The following is a 22,696-nucleotide window of genomic DNA, read 5'->3' as shown; positions in this document are numbered from 1 at the left end:
ATTGATAACCAGAATATATAAGGAGCTCAAACAACTCTATAGGAAAAAGTCTAATCTAATTAAAAATCTAATTTAGATTGGGTGCAGTGGCTCACGCCTGTAATCCCAGCACTTTGGGAGGCCAGGGCGGGTAGATCACCTGGGGTCAGGAGTTCGAGACCAGCCTGGCCAACATAGTGATACCCTGTCTCTACCAATAATACAAAAATTAGCTGGGTGTAGTGGCGCACGCCTGTAATCCCAGCTACTTGGGAGGCTGAGGCAGGAGAATTGCTTGAACCGGGGAGGTGCAGGTTGCAATGAGCCAACATTACGCCATTATACTCCAGCCTGGGCGACGAGCGAAACTCCATCTCCAAAAAAAAAAAAAAAATAATAATAATAATAAAATAAAATCTAATTTAAAAATGGACAATAGATTTGAATAGACATTTCTCAAAAGAAGATATACAAATGGCAAAAAGGCATATGAAAAGGTGCTTAGCAACATTGATCATCAGAGAAATGCAAATCAAAACTACAATGAGATATTATCTCACCCCAGGTAAATTGGCTTTTATTCAAAAGTCAAGCATTAACAAATGCTAGTGAGGATGTGGAGAAAAGGTAACCCTGATACACTGTTGGTGGGAGTGTGAATTAGTACAAGCACTATGAAGAACAGTTTGGATGTTCCTTAGAAATCTAAAAATTGAGCTTTCACATGATTCAGCAATCCCACTGCTAGGTATATACTCCGAAGAAGAGATATCTGCACTCCCTTGTTTATTGCAACACTACTCCCAGCAGCCAAGATTTGGAAGCAACATAAGTGTCCATCAACAGATAAATGAAGAAAATGTATACATATACAGTGGAGTACTATTCAGCCATAAAGAAGAAGGAGATCCTGTCATTTTGCAGCAACATGGATGAAAGCAGATGTGATTATGTAAAGTGAACAAGCACAGAAAGACAAAGTTCACATGTTCTCACTTATTTCTGATTGCTAAAAATTGGAATAATTGAACTCATGTAGATAGAACAATGATTACCAGAAGCTGAGAAGGGTAGTGGGAAGGTGGGATGGGTAAGGGACATGGGGATGGTTAATAGATATGAAAAAATAATTAGAAAGAATGAATAAAACCTAGTATCTGCTAGCACAGCAGGATGAATGTAGTCAATTTAATTGGACATTTAAAAATAACTAAGAGAATAATTGAATTGCTTCCAACACAAAGGATAAATGCTTGAGGTGATGGATACTCCATTTGCCCTGATGTGATTATTATGCATTTCATGCCTATGTAAAAGTATGTCACATAACATGTTAATATACACACATGTACCCACAAAAATTAAAAATAAAGGAGTAAAAAAGTAAATTTTTAAATAATTTTATACTGCATGTAACCCATGTACAAGTAGTGCCATTACCTTATAACAGGATATTTCCAATTCCTCTCTCTCCCTCTCGCTTTTTTTTTTGCCATTGCTGTCATGTTTTTTTTTTGTCCATGTGGTATAATCATCCAATACATTTATTCTTCCTTTTATCACATAGATCCACATTTTTGACCTATATAATTTTCTTTCTGTCTGAAGAACTACTTTTAATCTTTCTTTCAAGCCAGATTTGCTGGCAATGATTTTTCTTGGTTTTTGCTTGTGTTGGAACTTGTGTGATTAAGGAATTATAATGAGAAAGTGATGGGGGTAAGGGTGTATTGGGCCTCATAAGTCTTTGGAAGCAGTTTGAATTTCATTTAAATTTTAGTGAAAAGGTTTTGGTCTGGAGTTTTCATGTAATCTAATTTATTTTTTGAAAAAAAATTAAATAAATAAAATGGCAGCTTTGTGAACAATGACATAGATTGAGGGAAGAAGACTGGAAATAGAAGATGGGTTAGGAGGCTTTTACAGTAGATAAGAGCATTGTTTGGACTAGAGTGGTAGTAGTAGTAGACAGAAAAATGGATAGATGTGAGGCTTATTTTGGAAGTGGGTCTGACATGACTTGCTGATGTGAGGAGTAAAGAAGTGGAGGTGAATCAAGGATGATATCCAGGTTTCTTGTTCAAGTAACTTTGTAGAAGATAGTGGTGTTATTTACTGAAATGGTAAATCGGGACTAGAAACAAGTTTGGAGGAGACATTAGGAATTCCATTTTGGTCATGTTTCATTTAAGATACTCATAAGACTTCCACATGGAAATATCAAGTAGAGGTGAATTTCAGGGCAGGAATTTAGAGAAGGTATTTGAGTTGGGATAGAAATTTGGAAGACTGTTAGCCTGTAGGTGGTATTTTCATCCATGACAATGAGAGACATTACTTAGAGTGTGTGACAAGGGAAAAGGTCAGGATCTGAACTCAGGGAATTTCTAACATTTAGAAATCAGGTAGAGGAGCAGCAACCTGAGAAGGACTTGAAGGATTGACCAAAGAAAGACATCTGGAATATGTGGTGTGTTGGCAGTTAAGGATTCATTGTGCAGTCTGGAAGAGTAAAGACATGGCTTCTGCATTTTTAGAAACATAATATACAAAGTGAGAAAAAAACCTTCAGAGGACAGATGAATGTTGCTTGGGTTTTAAAAAGGAAGGGTGTTAACATGCATAACAGAAATAAATGATGGCTAGCTAATTACACTGGTCCAGGAGTATGGTTATTCTTTATTCTGATATTCTTGAAATTTTTGATTTTTTATAAAGTTGGAAAGTAATTACTTTTTAAAAGATACACATGTAACTTGAAGCTAGAACCATTCTTTTTATTGCCAAGAGTAATGGTGTTAGTGTCACCTAATGGCAAAATGGAATATTGCAGCTATACTTACAGGCTATAATGAAAAAGGTAACCTAATTAGAAAGAAAAATAACATTTCTGGGGGTATTTTAGGCATGGATCAGTAGACTTACTATGGCTTACAAGGTCCTGTGTTCTTTAGCCCTAGCCTGCTCGTCCTGCCCCTCTATCACATTACTCATTTGGTCACTGAGCAGATTGTGTAATAGTGGGGTTCTTTTTTGTCTTTCAGGTTTAGGCTCAGATATCTTCCTCTTAGAGAGCTTTTTCCTACCACCTTAATTTGTCCGTATACTTCCCATAGCTACTGTTTGTCACATTAACGTGTTTATTTTTTGCATAGCCTTTAGAGTGACTTGGAATCACCATTTGCTCACTTTTTTGTTTGTTTTCTTACTAGTATGTAAGCCCCAGAAGTGCAGGCTACTTGTTTTCCTTATTCACTTAGGTAACCTCAGGGCTGAGTTGTGTCTGTTATATAGTGTATGTCTGCAGTTAAACTTAGTTGTGTGAGTACATGAACTTCTGGATATGATAGTGAGTGTTGTTTCTATGCTGTAGAGATCTATCCAGAAAATGGAATTACACTGTGTTTGATTACTGAAACATTATTTGCTACGTGAAGGCAATATAGAAGCTTTTTTCTTTTTCTTTTTGGTGTTAATAAGTGATAATGTGTCAGGAAAGAGAAGCTATATGTCTTAGGATGTTGAATTCTGTATTAGTCAACTTTAGTTACTCGGAAAAAATATTTGCAGGTACAATATTCGGTCTTGAGGAGATAAGTTTTTTTTTTTGAAGCATTTAGATTTAATTAATATAGCAGTGTCAGTGATATGGTTTTGTGTCGGTGCATGCATTTGTAGGTATTTCTAGTATCATTTAATTATTTCGTCTATTAAAAAGAAAAGAAAACAGTATTTCTAAGAGAAATGAGAGTGAGTGTGTCAGGTAAACAGTGATAAATCGGGTTGAGATATGGACTGGTTTGTGTAAATTTTTAGGTAACAATATGGCTCTATAAGTCTGGAAACTTAGGATGAAGAGAGAGTACATTTCCATTAAGTGGCTCAGTCCAAGAAGGTAGCCTCCCTAACTTTGAGATAATTATCTAGCCAGCAGGATTCTTCTTCACATAAACCATTTTTAAAGCTTTATTAGTTCATGTTTTTAATTAGTTTATGTTTTTAATCAGTAGGTTTTTTTTTTTTTAATCCCTTTTGTTTTTCCAGGTGGATGTGGGAAGAGAAGTTTGCAGAACTGAAATGGAGGTCAGAGCTTCATTACAGAAGGTTAGTGGATCATCTGATTCTGTGGCTACAATGAACAGTGAAGAATTTGTTTTGGTTCCTCAGTATGCAGATGATAATTCTACAAAACATGAAGAAAAACCTCAACTGAAGGTATTTTTTTCTTTTCTACATATGGTATAATTTTTAATTAAAAACTATTTGAAACTTAGGAGATGTGGAAAATGCAAAGGTTTTTCTCAAGTGCTGACTTTCAAAATAAAATCAATGTTTGATTTATCCAGACCCTAATTATTTGGTTTGTGTATTTTAAAAAGTTCTTGCTTTTGGTTATTTACCTTTTGATTTGGAATTTTAGGGGGAAGAATAAAAGAGGAAAAAGAAGAGAAAGGATTTTTTGGTGAATTAGACATAACGGTTAAATTTTACATTACTTTATCTGCATGTTTTTGTTTATCTTACTGCTGGGTTTTAGAAGTTAATTAAATGTTTTGCTTTCACTTGAGAGACTCTTTTTTCTTTATGATTTTTATGTTTTAAATCAGCTGGTAACGTTCCGTTGTGTGATTTAACAGTCGACTTGTCTGAATGTTTTTAAAGCATATCTTATATTTTTAGCATATGAGTTTTTATTTAGATATGGTCCCTTTTTCACTTTTGTGTTGCACTTTCTAAGTCAAAGAAAAGGAAGCAAGTAAACTCAGTTATATAGGCTTGAAAATGGTATAACTATCTTCTAGAAACAGGAATAGGAAAAGTAGTTAAAAGTGCTACATATTATTTATGACTTTTATTTAGTATTAACTATGGCATCAAAAGTGTATTAATATATCAGTCTAATAAAATATATTCGGAAAATGAGATTACTCAATGTTTATGTTGAGAATATATTGTTTTATAATTTTATTTAAATAATGGCTTTATTTTTAGATACCTGTATTTTAGCATTATTGTGTTTAAGACATCATTTATTCGCTTAGGCTTTGTGTTTCATCTGCCTTTGAGAAAACTATGAGTCAACTTAAGTGTAAGGAAATTAGCAATATTCATCTTGGGAGCTAGCAAACAATTTGTAAAGAAATCAGAAATATGGTTATGCTATGCTAACAAGAAATATAACCTTTTAAATGATATTCATAATAGACCCGATTTAAATTTACCTATTTTTTCCTTTAGACATGTAAATTTAAGGTTATCTGATTTTTAGGGTGTGTTCCTAAAAAAGAAAAAGAAAAAGAAGGGCCAGACATGGTGGCTTATAGCCTGTACTCCCAGCACTCTGGGAGGCCAAGGTGGGCGGATTGCTTGAGGTAAGGAGCTCAAGACCAGCCTGGCCAATGTGGGGAAATCCCATCTCTAGAAAAAATACAAAAATTAGCTGGGTGTGGTCGTGCACGCCTGTAGTCCCATCTACTTGAGAGGCTGAGGCATGAGAATCGCTTGAACCCAGGAGGCGAAGTTTGCAATGAGCCAAGATTGCACCACTGCATTCCAGCCTGGGTGACAGAGTGAGACTCTGTCTTTAAAAAGAAAGGGGAAAAAAAGATAAATACATCTCTGTGAATAGGATCTTATGTAAAATGTAGTTGGAAACTGTCTTAAGTGTTTTATAAAGAATCCTTTTGTGAAACTAATAGTTTTCCTCTAATTTAGTTTTATAACCAGGATTTTAATGTATTATATATGTGAAACAACTTCTTAGTATTTTAGTAACCATATTTAAATATTTAGATTGCTTTAATTTCTTCTAGAAATGAAATATTTTCATAAAATTTAGCTTCAGAACTATATGGTAGAATTGAAACAGAATTGTCTTGCTGTGTCTGTAGATAGTTTCTAATGGTGATGAACAATTGGAAAAAGCCATGGAAGAGATTTTGAGAGATTCTGAGAAAAGGCAAAGCAGTCTTCTTGTTGATTGTCAAAGTTCCAGTGAGATTTCAGACCATTCGTTTGGAGATATTCCAGCCAGCCAAACAAATAAGCCATCTCTTCAGTTAATTTTGGATCCGTCTAACACAGGTACTGTATTGAATTCTTAGAAACTATTAAGGAAATGGGATAAAGTAATAGTGAAAATTTTAAGATGAAAATCAGAAAAAATTGTTAGCTCTTTTCAAGCTTTCAGTTCTTGTTGAGAGTTTCCACTTCGGTGTTATGTTTCTGCCTATATCTCTGCCTATAAAAATCAGGTCTTAATGTTCTTTGGGAACAAAAACTATGTCTGGGTCCTCATTTTACCCCTAGTACTTCATGCATGGTAGGTCCTCAACAGATACTTACTGGACGAATGAGTAAATACTTGGGTGTCACAGAATAGTGTAATGGAGATAGTCTTTCATGTGATGTGCCTTTTTACTCAGTTTCACTACACTTATTTAAAGTTATATTTAGTAAAAACTCTAAGTAAAATATATCAATTCCAACAGTGTATTAAATAATAAATACATCTATGAATAATTAGGATTTGTACTTTGAATACTAGCTTATAAGTCAAGATGCTTTTGGGTGCAAAAATAAAACCAAAACCAACTCCAACTTCAGCTGGCTTAAACACCACAGGTATAGTTTGATCTAGGCTCTGATGGTGTTTTTTTGGTAAACTACTCAGCTCTGATCTTCTCTATGTTACCTTTCTCCTTAGCTGGTTACTGGTAGGTAAGGGAAGGTGACCTGTTTGTGCCTGGTGGCAAAGAGAAAGTCTTCATTCTTTTACTGATTTTTAAAATTACTTTGGTGACAGGGTCTCATTCTGCCATCCAGGCTGAAGTGCAGTGATGCTGTTCAGCCTTCTGAGTAGCTGGGCATGTACCACCATGCCTAGCTAATTTTTTTTTTTTTTTGTAGTTATGGGGTTTTGCCATGTTGACCAGGCCGGTCTTGAACTCCTGGCTTCAGGCGATCTGCCCACCTCAGCCTCCCAAAGTGTCGGGATTACCAGTGCAAGCCATTGCACTCATCCCTGGCCTCTTTTACGGATTAAATAAAAGTTCTGAGTTTCATTCTGTTTGGACCAGTGAAACCATTTTCTAGTAGTGAAGGAAATGACATGAACTGATAGCTGTAGGCCTGGGTTACATTCAAACCTCTAAATAAGTCACTCTGACAGAGGGGATGGGATTATCCTAATTGGCTTAGGGAACTCGTGATTTATTTCTGAACCAAATGAACCTTGGTACAGCGTAAGTATAGGTATAGCCAAACTGTTACACAATAGGGCTGGGATGCATTTGTGTAGGGAATGTAATCACAGTGCCTTCCATGGCAAGGATGATTAAGCATTAGAAAAATCTTTCAGTGTGGTTTACCACATAAAGTGGTGAAGAGTGAAAAAGTGTCAATAGATAAAGAACAAGCACTGGATAAAATTTAAAATTTTACATGTGTATGCACATGTAAAGTTCTTGGAAAACTTAGAAAGAAACTTGCTTAACCAAATATCTATCAAAGTTTTATGTTTTATGCTGAAATTTAAAATGCATTACCATCAAGATATATTGAAACAGGAGCAGTTAGGGCATGATAGCTATCACCATAGCTCTTTGACATTGTACTAAAGAATCCAGCCAATGCAAGATGGCAGGAAAAAGAAATGAAGTGTGATTAGAAAAAAAGTGAAAAAATTCTCATGATTGGTAAAGTATTTAAGAAAGTGAATGGATAAGCTATTAGATTTAAAGACTTTTTGCCAGGCATGGTGGCTCATGCCTGTAATCCCAGCAATTTGGGAGGGTGAGGCAGGCAGATCACTTGAAGTCAGGAGTTTGAGACCAGCCTGGCCAACATGGCAAAACTCCGTCTCTATTAAAAATACAAAAATGGCTGGGCGGGGTGGCTCAAGCCTGTAATCCCAGCACTTTGGGAGGCCGAGGTGGGCAGGTCACGAGATCAGGAGTTCCATACCAGTCTGGCTAATATAGTGAAACCCCGTCTCTACTAAAAATACAAAAATTAACTGGGTGTGGTGGCACGTGCCTGTAGTCCCAGCTACTCAGGAGTCTGAGGCGAGAGAATCGCTTGAACCCGGGAGGCAGAGGTTTCAGTGAGCCGAGACTGCACCATTGCACTCCAGCCTGCGTCACAGTGAGACTCTGTCTTAAAAAAAAAAAAAAAAAAATTAGCTGGGCAGGGTGGTGAACACCTGAAATCCCAGCTGCTCAGGAGGCTGAGACAGAAAAGTCACTTGAACCCAGGAGGTGGAGGTTGCAATGAACTGAGATCATGCCACTGCACTCCAACCTGGGCAACAGAGTGAGACTCCATCTCAAAAAAAAAAAAAAGATTTAACGACTTCTAGGAAGATTAGCACCAACAGTAGAAAATAAAATTGCCATTCATAATACCAACAAAAATAATAGGTATCAAGGAAGAAACAAAAATTCATGTAAAATTTTAATAAAATTATAAAATGTTATTGAAGGAAATGAACACCTGAATGAATGGGGAGAGATGCCATGTTGATTGATAGGAGTCAACCTTGAAAAAATGTAACTTATCTCCAAATTAGTCTGTAACTTGAGTGGGAATTTCAAATTTTCAGTTATTTTTATAAACATTCTGAAATGTATCTGGACAAGTAGAGGTACACAGGTAGCTAAGAAAATTTTTAAAAAGAATATTATGTATTAAGATAGACTACAGAGTTACAATGATTAAACCAATGTGATATTATTGGCTTGTTATAGAAGTGAATCACTAGAACAGGGTACCAGAAACAAACCTATGTATATAAAGGATTTCAGTATATGACAGAATTCGCTTCACATATCACTGGGGGAAATGGTAACTATGCAGTAAATGGTGTTGGGACAGTTGCATCTTTGAGTGGAATAAAATAAAATTAGGTTCCTTAGTTGTATATAAAAATTATTTTTAGTGAATCAAATATTTAAAGTGAAAAATAAGCCTGTAAGAAGAAAACAATGGAGCATATTTTTGTGATTGTCAGGGTAGGAAAAGCCAAATCAGAAAAAGAAAAGATAGTTGTGTATCATTATAGAAAAATTTAAGTCTGGGCTGGGCATGGTGGCTCACACCTGTAATCCCAGCACTTTGGGAGGCCAAGGTGGGTGGATTACTTGAGGTCAGGAGTTCAAGACCAGCCTGGCCAACATGGTGAGACCCCGTGTCTACTAAAATACAAAAATTAGATGGGCATGGTGGTTCATGCCTGTAATCCCAGCTGAGAATCTGGGCAGGAGAATGACTTGAACCCAGGAGCCGGAGGTTGCAGTGAGCCGAGATCACACCACTGCACTCTAGCCTGGGCAACAGAGTGAGACTCCGTCTCAAAAAAAAATTTTAAATCTGAGTGCAAAAGACCATTCGGGTTATCTATTTCTTCTTGAGTGTACTTCGGTGTTTTCATCTTTCAAGTAATTGGTCAATTTCACCTAAGTATGGGGATAGAGTTGTTTCTCTGTTATAGAGTAATATTCTCTTATTATCCTTTTAATGTCTGCAGGATGTGTATTAATATCCTCTCATTCCTGATATTGACATGTATTACATATACATACATTGAAAAACGTACCAGTCTGATAATTTTGCTTTCAACAGTCATACGTATATTTTCTTGAGCACTTTAAAAATGCTTTTCCAATGTCTTCTCATCTCCATTGTTTCTGATAACAAATCTGAAGTGATTTGAATAATTGTTCTCCTATTTGTAATGTGTTATTTTTCTTTGCTTTCAGTACTTTTATTTCATTGTTTTCTTTTCAGCAGTTTGATTATCTGTGTGTGGTTTTCTTTGAGTTTATCTTTTTTTTGGATCACTGAGATTCTTGAATCTGTAAATTTATATCTTTAACCAAATTTGGGAGTTTTCACCCATTATTTCTTGGTAATTGTTTTGTTTCTACACTAATCTCTTTCTTTTCTGGGACTCAGTAGACAAAAATGGTAGACATTTTCATACCGTTTTCACAATTCCTTAGGCTCTTTTCATTGTTTTCCCTACGTTCAAGCTTACTGACTTTTTTACTTTGTTAATCTCCATTCTTCTACTGAGATCATCTGATGAATTTTTAATTTTAGATATTGTATTTTTCTGTTTTTAAATTTACATTTTTTTAAAGTTTTTTTTGTTTGTTGATAGTTTTGATATTTTTATTCATTACAGGTGTTTTCACGTTTATTTTATGGAGTATTTATGGGGCAACTGGGACATGTTGGGATTGGTCTGTGGATTATTTTTTCATTTGAGAATAGATCACCCTTTTATGTTTGTTGAGTAATTGGCTTGTTCGCAGATTTCTCGAATCTTATGTTTTCAGACTATTTCTTGTTAAAATCCTCTGAAGAATGTTGACTTTTTTTTTTTTAAAAGCAGACATTCCACCTGGTTGTGTCCAGACTGCAAGATCTGTCTTGCTTTCTGGTTCCAAAGTATTTTCAATTCTCAAAACCTTTGCTGTGCTTCTTCAGTCTGTTCCACATGCATACACAGTTTGTTAGTTTACACACAGAATTAGGGGATTATCTTCTTCACCTCTCTCCTCTCTCAGATTTCCCCACACTCTCTGGCTTCCTTTGGCCGTTTTCCTTCTACTCCTGTGTTAGAAAGACAGGTTTCTTTCTTAGAGTTTTTGCTGCTTTGTGCTGTTTTGCAGAATCTCGTGTCTGGAGCACTTTATGACAAAGTGGTGAGAGAAAAGAGAGGAAAAAAAAATAGAGTTTTTCTTTTCCATTTCTGGGTTATAGGGGCCTCTTTGCTTTGGTATTTTAGCCTTTGAGACACATTTCTTTTCCTGCAGATTGTAGATGCTTACAGTACCACCGCCACTACCAGCATTTCAGGTAGTTCTGTGGTTGGGGCTAGTGGTAGAACTGGGAGAGAAAACAAAACAGAAACAAGTCATGATTTCTCAGATACTCTCTAGTTTGCAGGGACTTCTTTTTCTGTTATTTGGCCAGAAAGATTGGATTTCTTTGTTTTGTTGCTCACTGCTGTTCTGCAACTCGGACCACCCTTAGGTCAAAGCTGGGAGGTGATGATCAGAAAAATGGAAAACTCACCACTGTAACAGAGGTTCAGGTTTTCACTTTCCTCTCCAATCTGGCTGTTCCTGTTTACTTTTTAAAAAGAGGCTGGATGTGGTGGCTCATGCCTGTAATCCCAGCACTTTGGGAAGCCAAAGTGGGCGGATCACTTGAGCTCAGGAGTTCAAGACCAGCCTGCGCAACATAGCGAAACCCAATCTCAATAAAAAAAGAAAGAAAGAGTCCTCTGGTCGTTGCTTTTTATATTCTGTCAAGAGTTTTCAGGTATAATCTGTGGGAGAGATAACTTATAACAGTGGGAGAGATAAATTGTAACAGACTTATTTCAGTTTGACTGTTCCAGTTCAATAATCTTGAGTCTGTTTTTGCTTCAGCTATTTTGAAGTTCTGCTATTAAGGGCATACTCACTTAGAATTTTTGTGTTTTCTTAATGAATTGACCATTTTAGCATTGTGAAATATCCCTTTTCTTTTTGTTAAAATTCCTTGTCCTGAAGTCTAGTTTTTCTTATATTAATATAGCCACTTTTGGTTTCTTATGATTAGTATTTGCATGGTATATATTTTTCTTTTTCCTTTTTTTTAAAAAAAATTTTCATCTATTTTTATCTTTAAAGAGTGTTTCTTATACATACCTTTTTAAAATCTAGTTTGACAATCTCAGTCTTTTAGTTGGGTTTAGACTAGGGTAAGTAAACTACTATCTGTGAGCCAAATTCCACTTCGTACTTGTTTATGGTGTGGCTTGCAAAGTAAAAATGGTTTTTACACTTTTAAATGGCTCTAACATATCAAAAGGAGAATACTATTGTGACACATGAAGCTTACATGAAATTCAAATTTTAGTATCCATAATTAAGTTTTAAATTTTGTCAAAAAATCTGTGGAAGGTTTTTTTCTCACTTGTATAAATACTTGCATAATATTGTAGATTTTTGTATCTTGGACCACCAAACCTAAAATATTTATCATATGACCCTTTACAGAAAAAGCTGACCATTTACTTTTTTTTTGAGATGGAGTTTCACTCTTGTTGCCTAGGCTGGAGTACAATGGCACGATCTCAGCTCACTGCAACCTCCACCTCCTGGGTTCAAGCAATTCTCCTGCCTCAGCCTCCCGAGTAGCTGAGACCACAGGTGCATGCCACCATGCCCAGCTAATTTTTTTGTTTTTTTTTTAGTAGAGATGGGGTTTCACCCTGTTGGCCAGGTTGGTCTCGATCTCTTGACCTCATGATCTGCCTGCCTTGGCCTCCCAAAGTGCTGGGATTACAGGCATGAGTCACCGTGCCCAGCTGACCATTTACTTTTAATGTAATTTTTAATATATTTGGATCTAAGTGTACTTACTCTCTTGCTGTTTTTCTCTGTCTCTTCTGTTTTTGTTTTTCCCCTCCTTTCCTGCCTTTAGATTATTTTTAATGTTCTATTTTATCTCCATTATTGGCACATTAGCTATATAATTTTGTCTTATTATTTTAGTAGTTGCTCCGGAGTTTATAACTCAAGTCTTTTTTTTTTTTTTTCTTTTATTATTATTATTATTATTATTATTATTATTATACTTTAGGTTTTATGGTACATGTGCCCAATGTGCAGGTAAGTTACATATGTATACATGTGCCATGCTGGTGCGCTGCACCCGCCAACTCGTCATCTAGCATTAGGTATATCTCCCAATGCTATCCCTCCCCCCTCGCCCCAACCCACAACAGTCCCCGAAGTGTGATGTTCCCCTTCCTGTGTCCATGTGTTCTCATTGTTCAATTCCCACCTATGAGTGAGAATATGCGGTGTTTGGTTTTTTGTTCTTGCGATAGTTTACTGAGAATGATGATTTCCAATTTCATCCATGTCCCTACAAAGGACATGAACTCATCATTTTTTATGGCTGCATAGTATTCCATGGTGTATATGTGCCACATTTTCTTAATCCAGTCTATCATCGTTGGACATTTGGGTTGGTTCCAAGTCTTTGCTATTGTGAATAATGCGGCAATAAACATACGTGTGCATGTGTCTTTATAGCAGCACGATTTATAGTCCTTTGGGTATATACCCAGTAATGGGATGGCTGGGTCAAATGGAATTTCTAGTTCTAGATCCCTGAGGAATCGCCACACTGACTTCCACAAGGGTTGAACTAGTTTACAGTCCCACCAACAGTGTAAAAGTGTTCCTATTTCTCCACATCCTCTCCAGCACCTGTTGTTTCCTGACTTTTTAATGATTGCCATTCTAACTGGTGTGAGATGGTATCTCATTGTGGTTTTGATTTGCATTTCTCTGATGGCCAGTGATGGTGAGCATTTTTTCATGTGTTTTTTGGCTGCATAAATGTCTTCTTTTGAGAAGTGTCTGTTCATGTCCTTCGCCCACTTTTTGATGGGGTTGTTTGTTTTTTTCTTGTAAATTTGTTGGAGTTCATTGTAGATTCTGGATATTAGCCCTTTGTCAGACGAGTAGGTTGCGAAAATTTTCTCCCATTTTGTAGGTTGCCTGTTCACTCTGATGGTAGTTTCCTTTGCTGTGCAGAAGCTCTTGAGTTTAATTAGATCCCATTTGTCAATTTTGGCTTTTGTTGCCATTGCTTTTGGTGTTTTAGACATGAAGTCCTTGCCCATGCCTGTGTCCTGAATGGTATTGCCTAGGTTTTCTTCTAGGGTTTTTATGGTTTTAGGTCTAACATTTAAGTCTTTAATCCATGTTGAATTGATTTTTGTATAAGGTGTAAGGAAGGGATCCAGTTTCAGCTTTCTACATACGGCTAGCCAGTTTTCCCAGCACCATTTATTAAATAGGGAATCCTTTCCCCATTTCTTGTTTTTGTCAGGTTTGTCAAAGATCAGATGGTTGTAGATATGTGGCATTATTTCTGACGGCTCTGTTCTGTTCCATTGATCTATATCTCAGTTTTGGTACCAGTACCATGCTGTTTTGGTTACTGTAGCCTTGTAGTATAGTTTGAAGTCAGGTAGTGTGATGCCTCCAGCTTTGTTCTTTTGGCTTAGGATTGACTTGGTGATGTGGGCTCTTTTTTGGTTCCATATGAACTTTAAAGTAGTTTTTTCCAATTCTGTGAAGAAAGTCATTGGTAGCTTGATGGGGATGGCATTGAATCTGTAAATTACCTTGGGAAGGATGGCCATTTTCATGATATTGATTCTTCCTACCCATGAGCATGGAATGTTCTTCCATTTGTTTGTATCCTCTTTTATTTCCTTGAGCAGTGGTTTGTAGTTCTCCTTGAAGAGGTCTTTCACATCCCTTGTAAGTTGGATTCCTAGGTATTTTATTCTCTTTGAAGCAATTGTGAATGGGAGTTCACTCATGATTTGGCTCTCTGTTTGTCTGTTATTGATGTATAAGAATGCTTGTGATTTTTGCACATTGATTTTGTATCCTGAGACTTTGCTGAAGTTGCTTATCAGCTTAAGGAGATTTTGGGCTGAGACAATGGGGTTTTCTAGATATACTATCATGTCATCTGCAAACAGGGACAATTTGACTTCCTCTTTTCCTAATTGAATACCCTTTATTTCCTTCTTCTGCCTAATTGCCCTGGCCAGAACTTCCAACACTATGTTGAATAGAAGTGGCGAGAGAGAGCATCCCTGTCTTGTGCCAGTTTTCAAAGGGAATGCTTCCAGTTTTTGCACATTCAGTATGATATTGGCTGTGGGTTTGTCATAAATAGCTCTTATTATTTTGAGATACGTCCCATCAATTCCTAATTTATTGAGAGTTTTTAGCATGAAGGGTTGTTGAATTTTGTCAAAGGCCTTTTCTGCATCTATTGAGATAATCATGTGGTTTTTGTCTTTGGTTCTGTTTATATGCTGGATTACATTGATTGATTTGTGTATATTGAACCAGCCTTGCATCCCAGGGATGAAGCCCACTTGATCATGGTGGATAAGCTTTTTGATGTGCTGCTGGATTCTGTTTGCCAGTATTTTATTGAGGATTTTTGCATCAATGTTCATCAAGGATATTGGTCTAAAATTCTCTTTTTTTGTTGTGTCTCTGCCAGGCTTTGGTATCAGGATGATGCTGGCCTCATCAAATGAGTTAGGGAGGATTCCCTCTTTTTCTATTGATTGGAATAGTTTCAGAAGGAATGGTACCAGCTCCTCCTTGTACCTCTGGTAGAATTCGGCTGTGAACCCATCTGGTCCTGGACTTTTTTTGGTTGGTAAGCTATTGATTATTGCCACAATTTCAGCTCCTGTTATTGGTCTATTCAGAGATTCAACTTCTTCTTGGTTTAGTCTTGGGAGGGTGTATGTGTTGAGGAATTTATCCATTTCTTCTAGATTTTCTAGTTTATTTGCATAGAGGTGTTTGTAATATTCTCTGATGGTAGTTTGTATTTCTGTGGGATCGGTGGTGATATCCCCTTTATCATTTTTTATTGCATCTATTTGATTCTTCTCTCTTTTTTTCTTTATTAATCTTGCTAGCGGTCTATCAATTCTGTTGATCCTTTGAAAAAACCAGCTCCTGGATTCATTGATTTTTTGAAGGGTTTTTTGTGTCTCTATTTCCTTCAGTTCTGCTCTGATTTTAGTTATTTCTTGCCTTCTGCTAGCTTTTGAATGTGTTTGCTCTTGCTTTTCTAGTTCTTTTAATTGTGATGTTAGGGTGTCAATTTTGGATCTTTCCTGCTTTCTCTTGTGGGCATTTAGTGCTATAAATTTCCCTCTACACACTGCTTTGAATGCATCCCAGAGATTCTGGTACGTTGTGTCTTGGTTCTTGTTGGTTTCAAAGAACATCTTTATTTCTGCCTTCATTTCGTTATGTACCCAGTAGTCATTCAGGAGCAGGTTGTTCAGTTTCCACGTAGTTGAGCGGTTTTGAGTGAGATTCTTAATCCTGAGTTCTAGCTTGATTGCACTGTGATCTGAGAGACAGTTTGTTACAATTTCTGTTCTTTTACATTTATTGAGGAGAGCTTTACTTCCAAGTATATGGTCAATTTTGGAATAGGTGTGGTGTGGTGCTGAAAAAAATGTATATTCTGTTGATTTGGGGTGGAGAGTTCTGTAGATGTCTGTTAGGTCCGCTTGGTGCAGAGCTGAGTTCAATTCCTGGGTATCCTTGTTAACTTTCTGTCTCGTTGATCTGTCTAATGTTGACAGTGGGGTGTTAAAGTCTCCCATTATTAATGTGTGGGAGTCTAAGTCTCTTTGTAGGTCACTCAGGACTTGCTTTATGAATCTGGGTGCTCCTGTATTGGGTGCATATATATTTAGGATAGTTAGCTCTTCTTGTTGAATTAATCCCTTTACCATTATGTAATGGCCTTCTTTGTCTCTTTTGATCTTTGTTGGTTTAAAGTCTGTTTTATCAGAGACTAGGATTGCAACCCCTGCCTTTTTTTGTTTTCCATTTGCTTGGTAGATCTTCCTCCATCCTTTTATTTTGAGCCTATGTGTGTCTCTGCACGTGAGATGGGTTTCCTGAATACAGCACACTGATGGGTCTTGAGTCTTTATCCAATTTGCCAGTCTGTGTCTTTTAATTGGAGCATTTAGTCCATTTACATTTAAAGTTAATATTGTTATGTGTGAATTTGATCCTGTCATTATGATGTTAGCTGGATATTTTTCTCGTTAGTTGATGCAGTCTCTTCCTAGTCTCAATGGTCTTTACATTTCGGTATGATTTTGCAGTGGCTGGTACCGGCTGTGCCTTTCCATGTTTAGCGCTTCCTTCAAGAGCTCTTTTAGGGCAGGCCTGGTGGTGACAAAATCTCTCAGCATTTGCTTGTCTGTAAAGTATTTTATTTCTCCTTCACTTATGAAGCTTAGTTTGGCAGGATATGAAATTCTGGGTTGAAAATTCTTTTCTTTAAGAATGTTGAATATTGGCCCCCACTCTCTTCTGGCTTGTAGGGTTTCTGCCGAGAGATCCGCTGTTAGTCTGATGGGCTTCCCTTTGATGGTAACCCGTCCTTTCTCTCTGGCTGCCCTTAACATTTTTTCCTTCATTTCAACTTTGGTGAATCTGACAATTATGTGTCTTGGAGTTGCTCTTCTCGAGGAGTATCTTTGTGGCGTTCTCTGTATTTCCTGAATCTGAATGTTGGCCTGCCTTGCTAGATTGGGGAAGTTCTCCTCGATAATATCCTGCAGAGTGTTTTCCAACTTGGTTCCATTCTCCCCATCACTTTCAGGTACACCAATCAGACGTAGATTTGGTCTTTTCACATAGTCCCACATTTCTTGGAGGCTTTGCTCGTTTCTTTTTATTCTTTTTTCTCTAAACTTCCCTTCTCGCTTCATTTCATTCATTTCATCTTCCAGGGCTGATACCCTTTCTTCCATTTGATCGCATCGGCTCCTGAGGCTTCTGCATTCTTCATGTAGTTCTCGAGCCTTGGTTTTCAGCTCCATCAGCTCCTTTAAGCACTTCTCTGTATTGGTTATTCTAGTTATACATTCTTCTAAATTTTTTTCAAAGTTTTCAACTTCTTTGCCTTTGGTTTGAATATCCTCCCGTAGCCCGGAGTAATTTGATCGTCTGAAGCCTTCTTCTCTCAGCTCGTCAAAGTCATTCTCCGTCCAGCTTTGTTCCGTTGCTGGTGAGGAACTGCGTTCCTTTGGAGGAGGAGAGGTACTCTGGTTTTTAGAGTTTCCAGTTTTTCTGCTCTGTTTTTTCCCCATCTTTGTGGTTTTATCTACTTTTGGTCTTTGATGATGGTGATGTACAGATGGGTTTTTGGTGTGGATGTCCTTTCTGTTAGTTTTCCTTCTAACAGACAGAACCCTCAGCTGCAGGTCTGTTGGAGTACCTGGCCGGCCGTGTGAGGTGTCAGTCTGCCCCTGCTAGGGGGTGCCTCCCAGTTAGGCTGCTCGGGGGTCAGGGGTCAGGGACCCACTTGAGGAGGCAGTCAGCCCGTTCTCAGATCTCCAGCTGCGTGCTGGGAGAACCACTGCTCTCCTCACAGCTGTCAGACAGGGACATTTAAGTCTGCAGAGGTTACTGCTGTCTTTTTGTTTGTCTGTGCCCTGCCCCCAGAGGTGGAGCCTACAGAGGCAGGCAGGCCTCCTTGAGCTGTGGTGGGCTCCACCCAGTTCAAGCTTCCTGGCTGCTTTGTTTACCTAAGCGAGCCTGGGCAATGGCGGGGGCCCCTCCCCCAGCCTCGCTGCCGACTTGCTGTTTGATCTCAGACTGCTGTGCTAGCAATCAGGGAGACTCCGTGGGCGTAGGACCCTCTGAGCCAGGTGCGGGCTATACTCTCCTGGGGCACCGTTTCCTAAGCCCGTCGGAAAAGCACAGTATTCGGGTGGGAGTGGCCCGATTTTCCAGGTGCCGTCTGTCACCCCTGGAAGGGGAACTCCCTGACCCCTTGCGCTTCCCAAGTGAGGCAATGCCTCGCCCCTGCTTCGGCTGGCACACGGTGCGCTCAGCCACTGACCTGCGCCCACTGTCTGGCACTCCCTAGTGAGATGAACACGGTACCTCAGATGGAAATGCAGAAATCACCCGTCTTCTGCGTGGCTCGCGCTGGGAGCTCTAGACCGGAGCTGTTCCTATTCGGCCATCTTGGCTCCTCCCCATAACTCAAGTCTTTAACTCATGTACATTCTAATAATATCATAACACTTTATGTACATTGTAAGGATCTTTTGTTACCGTCCAGATTTTATGCTTCTGCTCTCATTCATTTCGCTAATACATATGTTACAAATTCTACAAAATACTGTGGTTTTTTTTTTTTTGTTTTATTCTGTTATATTTTGAAGAAATTAAAGAGCAGGGAATAGGTCTTTTTCTCATATTTAACTTCTCGTGCTCTTCATTTTCTCTGTATCATTTTCCTGTTGCTCAAGGAACTTCTGTTAACATTCCTCTTCTGCAATTTAGAAACTGCTGTTATATCCACCTGGGGAATATTTTACTGCAGATCTTGTATTTTTTCAGCTCTAGAGTTTCTTTTCGTTGTTTTTTATGTCTTTCATTTTTCTTCTTGTTTTGTTAGATGTTTATCTTTAAATCCTTGATCATATTTATAATAGTCATTGTATAGGCCTTCTTTGCCTATTTTATCATTTGTTACTTTTGGATCAGTTTCTGTACTGTTTTATATTTGGGATCTATAGAGTCATGAATCTTGGGTTACACAGGTTTGTAAAATACCTCTTCAAACAACTTCTTTTTGGCCTCTTCTTTTCTCTTTTTATTTATATTATTTTTTGTTGTTTCTCCCTGGTTCACATTCATCTTATATTTTTTCTTTTTTTAAGACTCTAGTTACACATGTTAGACCACTTGAACTACGTAATCACCCAGGCTCATCAGTCTTATTGTTGCTGCATAAGTGCTTGTTACATTAAGAAAAGTATGTAAAAACATACATGTATATAATAATATAATACAAAATAATTTAAACATATTAAAATGTATTTGTAGTTTTTTATTTATCCCTTTTGAAATACGTTATATTGAACTGACTGAAAAAGGGAGAAAAACATGTTTCATTGGTTGAAGAACATGGTAGATGAAGTAGTTCATTTTGAATGGCTTTAGTTCCTTAACAAAAAAGTCAGTGGTGAAGTTCCATATTTTAATATAATATTTAGGAGCTGCAGTTGGGGAATTTGAAATGGCTTTTGTGAATTATTTATTAAAATCCTATCCTACAAGAGGAATCTTGGTAATGGCAGTCTGAAAATGCTGCAAGGACCTAGTTCAAGTGATACATGTATGCTTAATTTTGTGCAGCATGGATGTAGGTAACAGCAGGGAAGCCAAGCAGAATGTGGATTTTAGGTAGGGGCATGAAGGGAGAATGTTATACTACCTGATACACGCAGATGGATGCTCTCTAACCACAATTGGATCTTTGCTGCCTGCTGTTCTTAGAATAAAATGAACAGATTTTTTTTTTTTAAAGAAATTCATTATGATGGGGATGGAATTGGGCGAAGCAATCATAGATTCATTCATCAAAAATAATTATTTTGAGGAAAAAAATTCCATTGGAACACTTATATAGTTCATAGAAGCCAGCAAACCAGGAATGAGGGAAATAAGCTTGACGCTTGTTGTTGGTATGAGATGTAACATTTTAACTTTGCTTGTTTTTGCTTAGGAAGTTAGGCTGCTTAATAAATGTGGTGCAGTGAAGGATCTTTACAGTCAAGAGAAACTTTTAGCTGATTTACTTTTGTTTAATCCTCATTATTTTGGGGCTAATTCACAGTATCTTTTGTATAGTGTTTCCTCCTTATTGTTCTATATCACTTGTTAACCGAAAAGTGGCAGGTCTCAATCCATAGAGGTTAACTTAGTCAAGGGTTTAGTATGTGCCTGGGAAAAACAAGCCACAGGAGTAATTGTGACCTGTGCTTTTCTAGAGGGGTTTTGGGAACTTCAGTGTTTAAAGGGGAAAGGGCAAGCACAGGTTAAAAACGAGTGAAAGGTAGGCAGTGAGGCAAATGGTTGCATTCTTGTGAGGCTCTGACTAGCCTCAATAAATCTACACTTTACATGTGAAAAGAGGGAGTAGAGGAAAAAGTCATTTGGGTTGGTTCCAAGTCTTTGCTATTGTGAATAGCGCCGCTATAAACATACGTGTGCATGTGTCTTTATAGCAGCATGATTTATAATCCTCTGGGTATATACCCAGTAATGGGATGGCTGGGTCAAATGGTATTTCTAGTTCTAGATCCTGAGGAATCGCCACACTGACTTCCACAATGGTTGAACTAGTTTATAGTCCCACCAACAGTGTAAAAGTGTTCCTATTTCTCCACATCCTCTCCAGTACCTGCTGTTTCCTGACTTTTTAATGATCACCATTCTAGCTGGTGTGAGATGGTATCTCATTGTGGAACCAACCCAAATATCCAACAATGATAGACTGGATTAAGAAAATGTGGCAGATGTGCACCATGGAATACTATGCAGCCATAAAAATGATGAGTTCATGTCCTTTGGAGGGACATGGATGAAGCTGGAAACCGTCATTCTCAGCAAACTATCGCAAGGACAAAAAACCAAACACCGCATGTTCTCACTCATAGGTGGGAATTGAACAATGAGAACACATGGACACAGGAAGGGAAACATCACACACCGGGGCATGTTGTGGGGTGGGGGGAGGGGGGAGGGATAGAATTAGGAGAAATACCTAATGTTAAATGACGAGTTAATGGGTGCAGCACACCAACATGGCACATGTATACGTATGTAACAAACCTGCATGTTGTGTACACGTACCCTAAAACTTGAAGTATAATTAAAAAAAGAAATAAAAGAAAGTCAATTATGCATTCATCTTAGTGTAGGTGAAGGGACGATTTCTGGTCTTGTCCTGTGTCTGTGAAGATAAGCTGATAATTGACATTGTGAGGATGAGATTTGACAGAACTCAACTTTAGAGCTAGTTTATAGGGAGGATACATATCTTAAATGATTTAGGGACTCACATGGAAATTCCTTGTGAGTAATCTGTGAGGGAAGCCATCTGGGGAGATATGTGCCCTTCTATCGTTGTGGGAACCTGGCATATGGATAAGGCTATGACACAGGGTTGTGAATTTACAGCTATCTGGGAACAAAAAGAAGGCAGTATTGCGTGACTCGGTTCCCAAGCTTATCTTTTGCTTTGGCATAGTCAGTTTGGAGACCAGAGGTTCTGTTTTCTTTTACATACTTGTACTCTATCTTTTTGAGTTTTTTTAATATAAAGCTTAAATTTTTTCTCTCATCTGAAGAACTTATAGCTAAGTAAGATAATATTTTGAGAGATTTGAAAGTATGAAATGGCTGGCTCTGGAACTCTGACATAAGATTTAGGATTATAAAATCCTAGAATCCTAGATTTTAAATCCTAAAATTTTAAAATATAAAAGAAGTGAAAATACAGAGAGACCTAGATTTTGTTTGAAATATTTCATTTCTTTTTGGGCATTGGCAAGATTATAATGATGGTGGAGTTTTGCAATGACTTTTGAGTGTTTCTTTTTTTGTTTCTTCAGAAATTTCTACACCCAGACCATCTTCTCCAGGTGGACTACCTGAAGAAGATAGTGTTTTATTTAATAAACTGACCTACTTAGGATGTATGAAGGTTTCTTCCCCACGTAATGAAGTAGAGGCTTTACGGGCAATGGCAACCATGAAATCTTCCAGTCAGTACCCCTTTCCTGTTACCCTGTATGTACCAAATGTTCCAGAAGGTTCTGTGAGGTAAGCTCTAATTTGTTTTTCTTTAGACACATATTAAGTCTTTTGGGTGGTGGCGAAGATGTTATAGCATCATCAGGTGTAGAACTTATTGTGAACTCATACTGTAGACATGCAGAGTAAACATGTTTAGGCTTAGACTGTGTTCATTGTTTGAAAGGGGCATTTGAACAATTGTATTAGTCTGTTCTTGCACTGCAGTAAAGAAATATCTGAGATTGGATAATTGATAAAGAGAAGAGGTTTAACTGGCTCTTGATTCTGCAGGCTGTATAGGAAACATGATGCTGGCCATCTGCTCAGCTTCTGGGAGGGAGGCCTCAGGAGGGGAGGCCTCAGGAAACTTACAATCATGGCAGAAGGCAAGGGGAAGCAGAATTGTCTTACGTGGCAGGAGCAGGAGCAAGAGAGAGAAGGGGGAGGTGCCACACACTTTTAAACAACCA

General features: G+C 37.7%; 1 protein-coding gene across 19 annotated transcripts in view; it reads left to right on the top strand.

The window, feature by feature from the left end:
• RABGAP1L (RAB GTPase activating protein 1 like) overlaps positions 1-22,696 on the top strand; it is an 857,048-nt gene that overhangs the window by 67,802 nt on the left and 766,550 nt on the right. For 8 of the 19 annotated variants that reach the window (XM_054551197.1, XM_024245454.3, XM_063724430.1 and 5 more), the window contains 3 exon segments: positions 4,024-4,194; positions 5,871-6,063; positions 22,043-22,253. In XM_054551197.1, the coding sequence (XP_054407172.1) occupies positions 4,057-4,194; positions 5,871-6,063; positions 22,043-22,253 (542 nt within the window). In that variant the 5' untranslated portion in view covers positions 4,024-4,056. 19 annotated transcript variants of the gene reach the window in all.

Source organism: Pongo abelii, chromosome 1 (assembly GCF_028885655.2).
Source record: "Pongo abelii isolate AG06213 chromosome 1, NHGRI_mPonAbe1-v2.0_pri, whole genome shotgun sequence".
In the NCBI taxonomy this organism is placed as follows: Eukaryota; Metazoa; Chordata; class Mammalia; order Primates; family Hominidae; genus Pongo; species Pongo abelii.
The sequence above is the reverse complement of the archived record's forward strand: the minus strand, read 5'-3'. Positions and strand labels throughout refer to the sequence as shown.